Source organism: Euprymna scolopes, chromosome 30 (genome assembly GCF_053919585.1).
Source record: "Euprymna scolopes isolate OS-2025 chromosome 30, ASM5391958v1, whole genome shotgun sequence".
Classification (NCBI taxonomy): Eukaryota; Metazoa; Mollusca; class Cephalopoda; order Sepiida; family Sepiolidae; genus Euprymna; species Euprymna scolopes.
The window spans coordinates 48,348,823-48,358,453 of NC_136511.1; the positions used below are offsets into that span (position 1 = coordinate 48,348,823).

Consider the following 9,631-nt stretch of genomic DNA (forward strand, 5'->3'; position numbering starts at 1 on the left):
ACGAGTAAAACAATTCCGAGATAAGCGGAGAGAACAAACAGCATCTTTTTTCCCCCAAATAGGCATCCAGTGCTGACAATGCTAAATGCCGCTATATATATATATATATATATATATATATATATATATATATATATATATATATATATATATTGCCGATTCCGAAAAAATTCTCGATTCCGAAAAAATTCTCGATTCCGAAAAAATTCTCGATTTCGATTCGTTATAAATCACAAAATGTTTATCTGTAATGTTGTTATTTTTCCCGATTGCCGTAAAATATATATATATATATATATATATATATATATATATATATATATATATATATATATATATATATATTTATTGTGCGTATTGTTTTTCACGATTACCGTAAAAAAAAAAATGTTTAATGTACGTATGGTTTCTTAAACCTTAAAACACCTTTGTGTAAATTTTAGTTTTGATGGTTGATTAATATCAATAAATATTTAATATCTTATTATTTCCACCAGCAATGGAAGATTTTGTTTTAAACAAAAATTATAATAAAAAAGATAATTAAAGATAAATTTTTACATCTGAAAATAGGCACACAGTTTTCCGATTCCGATACCTACAAAAAAATTCCCGATTCAGATTTCAATTAATCGTATCAACACTACCATATATATATATATATATATATATATATATATATATATATATATATATATATATATACATATATATATATATATATATATATGTATGTATACATATATATATATGTATATATATATATATGTATGTATACATATATATATGTATATATATATATACATATATATATATGTATATATATATATATATATATATATATATATATATATATATATATATATATATATATATATTAGTGACATGACAAGGTCACAGGAGAGATAACTGAAGCAGCAAAACTGTGACTGCCTGGCAGGACACTATATACCGAAATGAAGGAAAATTTGGGCATGTTTTGTTGGTTTGAAATTATAGGTTCTTTTTTCCTAAGCGTCATAAAATTTTACTCATAGAATAGTATTATAATCATCAGAAGCCTGCAAAAGATATGAGCATTTATATTCAGTTTGACTATATATATATATATATATATATATATATATATATATATATATATATATATATATATATATTATACTAATGTTTCTGTTAATTTTCCAAGTTCCAAATCTCAGCGAGTATTGATCAGAATTTAACAACTGAAGACTCGTTGGAAAGCTAATGATTTCAATTGTACAGTTTGCTATGTGACATATACTCTCAAGATGGCACACTAAGAAAATTGCCCATCACCAAGAGTATATTTTTTGCATGTTTTTGCAGCCATAAATTGTTTCAATCACAGTCATTTGTTTTCCTAGTTAGCATATGAATTACAAAATATCTGATATTTCTTCAAAACCTTTGGCCTTGAGGAAGGAGAAACTAAAACTTATTGGTATGGTTTAAAATTACCGGAAATAATAGCATATTATTAGTAAAAATAGCAACCGTATTATTTTACATTTTTTTATTGGTGGAGTGGCATTATCCACTGGAGAGGCATGTATTAAATGTATGTTTTTAAATCTTTGAAACAGCTACATGGTAAGCAGCTGATGATCCCCGCTTTCTATTTACACAATTTTAGTTAAGGTTTTCTCTTTTCATCATCATGTAGTTAAATTTTGTTTAAATATTGGATACTTTGGAGAAATCGGCGTATGCAAGTGTTAAGTCTATTTCTATTTAACAACTTTAGTAAAGGTTTCTTTTCTTCTTCTTCATCCTTATATAAATGTCATTCTTTTGTCATTATAAAGATTTTAGAAATCGGATTATGTAGGTGTTAAGTCTGTGATAGGTGAAAGTAAATATATATTTTTTCTTTCGGGAATTTAAACTGCATTGTTTATTTTTATTTTTGCATTTTTTATTTAAAGCTAATTTAGACTATATATATATATATATATATATATATATATATATATATATATATATATATATATATATATAATTTGATTAGTTTTTTTTGGGGGGAAAAAGAATTCCAGCAGAGTGCTCAATTAAAAGGAAAATCCAAATTGTAAGAGCGTATTTATATTTTGTGTACAGAAAGTTGTTAGTTGAGACAGATCATTGGTACCGTCGGTTTCAAGCCCGATAATAGCTCTCTTCAGCCAATATTCGTCTCAATATTTGGGAATGAGACGAATATTGGCTGAAGAGAGCTTGATAAGGATACCTTAAACGGGCCTTATTATCGGGCTTGAAACCGACGGTACCAATGATCTGTCTCAACTAACAACTTTCTGTACACAATATATATATATATATATATATATACATATATATATGTGTGTGTGTGTGTGTATATATATATATATATATATATATATATATATATATATATATATATATATATATATATATATAGGGTTGATTAATTGAAATCGGAATCCGGAATCAGAAAAATCGGAAACGGTATCGGAATCGAAAGATATTTGCCTAATTTTAGATGCCAAAAATCGAATTCTAAATTTTTGTTGTATTTGTTGATTTTTAAAAAAAATAATTTTTGGATTATTGTACAAATAACAAAAAGTTAAACGTTTTTTTAAACAAAAATCTACACACCAACTCCAATTCTTTTAATATGTTTGCGAAACTATGTGCTTTTTAAAGAACAATATCATTAAAAACTATGTGCTTTTTAAAGAACAATATCATTAAAAACTATGTGCTTTTTAAAGAACAATATCATTAAAAACTATGTGCTTTTTAAAGAAAAATATCATTAAAAACTATGTGCTCATATAGCATGCATTATTTTAAGGAACAGCGCCATTAAAAACGACAACACTATAATTTAATATTTATAGATTCAAAAGAATCAGTACTTGTATCGGAATCGAAAATTCAGAAACGGTATCAGGAAAAATATTATCGCTTAATAACTCGTATATATATATATATATATATATATATATATATATATATATATATATATATATATATATATAAGTGAAAGCGTGTGTGTGTGTGTGTCTGTCTGTCTGTATACATTTCGCTACACAATATCTCTATCAATTTTCTGTCTACAGACTCGAAATTTGATATGCAAAGTATTGAGATCAGGGAAAATCTTTGTAATCGGTTCTCGCCCATAAAATTAGCTGTTAAGCGGTCAAAGCTCAACGATTTACCTTTTTAAAACTCTACCAAACTCCTCCGCCAATTTTGGGTCTAAAAACTTGAAATTTTAGATATAGATTTCTTTGGATATGGATCTAATGTAATAACTTTATTTGAGCCCATTTCAATAAATATTAAGGGGTTATAATAAGGGTCAAAGTTTTTAAAAATTGACCATTTTTTTTTTTTCATTTTTTCTCAATATACACCTGCAAACACCCAGACAACGCCGGGCAACGCTAGGTTGAAATGCTAGTATATATATATATATATATATATATATATATATATATATATATATATATATATACACTAATATATATATATATATATATTATAATATTAAAAATAAATAAACAAATAAATAAAAATATTATATATATATATATGTATATATTCTACTTTATATGTTTAAATTTCATTAAAAAGGATATAATTTCAAATAAAATTTAAAATTTATTGCTTGAATTAAAGAATAGAAAGTTAAAATTAATGTCATAAAATCATGACTTATAAATGGAAACACATTACCTCAGAAAAATTTTTCTAGCAAAATACTAATATTGGTTAAGAATAATTTTGCTTAGTAGCACATACAAAGAAAAAATATTAAAAGTGAAATGTCTTTAAATGACAAAAATAAAAGGGAATAAATGTAGAATATAAAGAAAGGTTATGATAAATGGTATCCATTCACTCACACACATACACACACACACACATATATATGTATGTATATACATATATATATATATATATATATGTATATATGTGTGTGTATGCGCTTGTGTGCATATACATTTATAGGCATATATACATATATATGTATTTATGCATACATATGTAAATATATATATATGTATATGTATATATGCATATATATGTAAATATATTCGTCTGTACGTATATATATATATATATATACATACATATGTAAGAAATTATGTAAATATATATGTAGTAAGTTATCTAAATATATGCGCTTTTATGTAGCTTAATCATTATATAATTTCATAATTAAAAAACCCAGCTCTACTCACGTATTGAGTACTGTTGACGTAAATCCTGCAAATTGATACATATTAGCTAATATTTGCGTAAAACATAATATGTATATATATATATATATATATAAAATAAAAAATATATATATACATATTATGTATGTATGTATGTATGTATGTATGTACATGTATACATAATACATGCATAAAACGTTACTTCATAATATTACATGAAAATGTTAATAATATACTGATTGCGAGACGTCGTTTTACTTACCTTGTATAGTATTAAAAGTCAACATGTGTGTTGTGTTTTCTCATCCGATCGAGATTGTTGTGGAGAGTGAATTGAGTCGGACCTTCGCACTGAAGGAGGGGCGATTTTCGAATGACGAGCGAACGGGGCATGGGCGCTCCGGGACCCGCATTACAACTCCAACACGCGAAACTACGACACACAGCGTAGAATATCACACGCGCTCTTAGCAGACCCACCCCTCTTTTTGCCGGGAGAGTTACAGAGGTGTTACCCAGTTATAACGAGGTTCCGGGCAGGGAGAAAAACACATAAACAAGAGTCGAAAGTAGCGTGGAGTGAAATATAAAGCTGGAAAAGGGGAAGAAAGGAAAAAAGAAAGAAAGGGAAAGGAAAAAGAAAGGAAGAACAAACGTAAAAAAAAGAAAGATAAATAGAACGAGGGAAAGACGGGTTGGTCGGTTAGTTATTGGATTTTATGGCATATCAACAGTCGTTGAGTGCAGCCTTGGGACTAAGATCATTGTGCAGTATCTGTTCTGATGCTATATGTTGGGAAAATCTTTCTAAAGTAAAGTATTTTTTTTTTTGCCTACTTCCAGAGATCCCAATTTGGGGAAACGGGTTTCTTCACTTAAAAATGAGCTTGTGTCACATATTGGTTTCTCAGTGAAGCACATAAATACCGACACTCGTTGAGTGCACCTAAAATTGCCTCCCCACGATGGCAGTGTTAGATACAATGTTGGGGGAAAACAGCCAGTTGAGCCACAATGTGGCAGGTTGTTTTTTGTTTATTATTAATACTACTAAAGGGTAGGTCGCCGCTTATCAAAGCCCGAAGGTCACTCGAGGATAACGGCTAATGAGTTTCAGCTGGCCGGTGAGACAATAGCATGACGATCGATAATATAAAAACAAACTTGAGTAGGGTTTAAGAAGGCTGCTCAACAAACGCCTATGGTGTAGTCAGATGGGAAGCAGATCCGCGGTATTGTGTTCCACAGATACACATCTCTAGAATTTGGAACAAAAATAAAGTTTGCTTCAGTAGAAGGATTACTCTTTTCTTCACCGAGAACAGAAATGATGAAATTCAGCATAAGAACAGATGCTACATTTTGCCCCAATCGAAATGCAAAGGGAATCTATTCTATGTCGAAACGGCACGTATTGAAGACGCTTCGTTTGTAAGTTACTTTGTTGTGCAAGCGTATATTTTGTAAACAATGTATGTGTGAATAATACTTGTCATTGAACCCAGAAATGGGGCCTTGGCTGGTACTACTACTTCGGGTCAGTGTGAACCTGGGAATTTGCGGTATCTAAGAACCTATTCTCCACTTACATAAGCTTGGAAATTTGACTCTCAACACTGGACATAGTTTTCTATCATACCTAATGAGGTTGAGAGCCTGACTAATTAATAAAGTTGCAAAATAAAATAAGCTTAAACGGTAAAAAATTAAAGGATGCATCTTGGAATCCAAAGATGTCCAAACTTTTTTATTTATTTACAGATTACATCGCTTTGGGATGTGTATTTCTGTTGTAAAATATCGGTGACCGATGATTGGTTGTATTTTCTTGCTTTTATACGGAATTAATGGCCGTGGACTTCCATCAGTATATTGCCTCTCCTACACTAACCGGTTATAATTTTAAAATAAACACAAAATCTTTTTTCAGTGGAAAATTATTATTAAAATTTATTAAAATATGCTGGCATATCAATTTCAAGTGAAAAGTCGACTAAACATATTCGACACAATATGGTAATAATCGATTAAGAATGTACTGTATAATAATAAGAACTGACTGTATAATAATAAATACGACATCTCTGCATGTTTAAATATCATGTTTAAACGTATTTTAAGACTGGGCGACGTCGGGTGCAAAAGTAAAAATTCGCTTCTTACTTTATTAATGGAAACGATAAAATAAATGATTTAAAACATATATTTTAGTGTGTAATGAATTAATTCGGTTTAAAACCTTCTAAATTTAATATATATAAAAGGTTGTCTGCATTCCTGTCTCCATATTTTAAAACCATTTCCTCTGAAACTAAATGATTGGATTTTACGGATCGTTCTTTATGGGTCTTTAGCCGGTTCAAATAGTTTTTAAGGGGGACAAAAATGGGTCAAAATTGAAAAAAATCGTTATATATTTTTGTACATTCATCTTAGTTTATTTGTAATTTTTAATCGGTTCATATGCGTGTCACGTTGGTACATTGATAACGCCACCAGCTTTGAATGCTTCGGTTTCGATTCTAGCTGATGGGACCCAAATACTTTTTTTTACGTTTAAAATGACGATTCTATAATAATATATACGAACTCTGAGTAAATTAAAATATCATATTTAAGCGTATTTTACGCTCGGGTAAAGCTAGGCGCCTCTCCGCTAGTGTAATTTATAAAAGTTACTGTGTTTATTTGTCTGTCTCCCTATTTCAAAACTAAAAGTCGCATAGTGGCGCTAGTGGCTTCAAATGATGTAATTTTTATGGACCATTTTTATGGGTATTAAGCCGGTTAAAATAGTTCATAATGAGTCAAAATTGAAAAAAAAAATTATTATACATTTTGTATAGTCATCTTAGTTTATTTTTCATCAGTTCATACGCGTTTCATGTTTGGACGATGGCAACGCCACCACCTTTGAATGCTAGTTTTGCTTTCGGACAATTTTTTAAAAATTGAGCCCTATTATGATCCCTTAACATTTATTGTTTTGGGCTCAAATCAAGTTATTAAGTTAGATCCATGTCCAAGGCAATTATATCTAAAATTTAAAGTGTCTAGACCCAAAACTTGCGGAGGAGTTTGGTAGAGTTCTCAAAGATCAAATCATTGAACTTTGATCTCGTAACAGCCAATTTGTGAACCAGGCGCGAACGCAGACCCCACAATTTTAATGAACCACCGTTCTGCCAGATCAAACATACCCATTCCTGTGTCTCGATACATTTTCTATCATTATACGTAATCAGTTTTTTAAAATAGTCAACGATATAGGAGCCTATTCGTGACCAGACACGCGCGCACCCCCCCCCCACACACACACATACACACACACATACACACATTCAGCTTTATATTATATTATATATATATACATGCATGCATATATATATATATATATATAGACAGATAGATAGAGAGAGAGAGAGAGAGAAAGAGAGAGAGATTGAGAGAGAGTGGGAGGGAGATATACGCATGTACAACCGTGTATATTTTATACAAGTCTTCAAGCTCAGCAGCAGCATCTTGGACTCCAGGGAATATTGTTAAAGGTTCAAACCTTGCCATGGGCTATCACGCTCTCTATATATTGTGGTTCACCGTTTCTACTTGTCTATAGAGTCTAAATTTATTTTTATTTCTAGTGTAGTACGTTGTAGTGGTTATTGTTTTCATAGTCTGATACCCGAATTCTTGTTTTCTCTAGTTTATACAGATTCCAGCGTATAGTACAAAGGATAACGCTTAACTATTTATCATTAAATAAGTTACTTATTTATAATTTACTAAATCCTACTCTTCAGCTTTGTCTAATTTTACATGAAACTAAGGGAACTGAAATTGATAGAATAAAAAAGAGAATTATGGCGCCAACATTGATTGATATCAGAGAACACGTGAAGTCTCAAGAAGGTTTAATGATCTGACCACGAACGATAAGTTTTATAGAAATCCAACAGCAGTAATCACAGAGGTATCTCAACTTAAACAACTTATTTAGAGAAAGCAACGTAATTTGCAATTGTAATCGAACGAAGTGCAGAAACCCTGGAATCCCGAGAGACTTGTAGGCACTCAGCCAGCAGGTACACTAGCTGTTTTTTGTTAGTGAACCCCAACAATTCATGTCACCATTTATAGACTTCATAAGACTTCATAAGACTTAATAATACTTAGCGATGATAAAACTTGAAAATCGAACTTACAGTTTAAGAATAACACCTAGAAGAATACATAAACATTTTCCAGAGAGACTTGCTTCCTCCCCTACTGTTCATTAAAGCTATGATGCCAGTCAACTAAGTGTTTGGGGGATGCAATCAATGATACATAGGCAATATGTATGTGGATGAAAGCAACTAAACAGCGGTAAAAGAAGTACTTAAAGAGATATACACGCGAAAAAGAAGAGAAAGAAAATTCTTTAAAATTAAATTACGTATAAAGTAGGAACCTAAGAAAATGTATAAACAATCCTGTAACATCATTGGTCAGTTACTCTGAGCTCTCGTTAAACTGGGCAATAGAACAACTCAGGCACTTGAGGAAAAAAGGCCGGAAAACTGAAGACTGGTATTAACGGATGCCTTTTTCTTATGCATTAATCTTGAGCTGTGGATGTCCTAGGAAAGGCAAGGTCTAAGGAAATACCCCCCCCCCACAAAAAATTCGGTTTAGAATCACGATAGGCGGATGGTGAAGCAATAAACTTCCGGCAACTCCTGAAGATGCGCTGGCCCCGTCTGTATCGTCTGGCCTTTCGGTCGAACTTTGTAGGCCAAGAAGGGAACCCTAGTAACAACTAGATTTCCTTATCAAACGCCCAGGCCAGCATCCGGGGACCAATTTAAGCTCCGAACTGTATAGATATAGCAAATGCTGCAGTGCACCAGACAAGATGCAGAATGGTGTTGTTTTATTACAGAGAATTTTGCCATCAAATTCTGAGATACGAGAGAATGTGCTAATGATTGATTTTTTTTCTTCACTTGATACCATTAGATGTTTGGGGGCGTGAAGGCCGAAATTACAAAGATATTTTTGCAGGGTGACTGCTCATCTCATTATCAGACATATCCTTGTTTGTTTTTTACCGCGACTTTTAATGCGTCGTTGTTGGCTTTCAGCTCCAATCCATCTGTTGCGATTTCTTTATCTTGTAGCCCTACAAATGTTCGAATTGCAAACATCGTCAAACCGTCTAATTCTAAATATCCGTAACGGCGAATCTTCTTTTAGCCTTTCTTGTCATCGATAAGCACCCAGAACTGTACAAAATGTTGGTCTCACAACACTCCAATAGATTTTTGCCATTTTTTATATATACATTCTTTTTCTATATACATACCCCCGACAGCAAGAAAATGTGATATAAAGGAGAAAGAAGGTAAAGCAAGAAGAATTCACTTTGGCGTGTT

General features: G+C 31.1%; 1 protein-coding gene across 1 annotated transcript in view; it reads right to left on the reverse strand.

Annotated features, from left to right (window-relative positions):
- Positions 1-7,474, reverse strand: part of LOC145254796 (uncharacterized) — a 73,955-nt gene extending 66,481 nt beyond the window's left edge. Inside the window, exon 1 of the mRNA XM_080113583.1 lies at positions 4,480-7,474. Within this exon, the coding sequence (XP_079969709.1) occupies positions 4,480-4,504 (25 nt within the window). The 5' untranslated portion in view covers positions 4,505-7,474. The remainder of the gene's footprint in view (positions 1-4,479) is intronic.
- Positions 7,475-9,631: the final 2,157 nt, after the last annotated feature.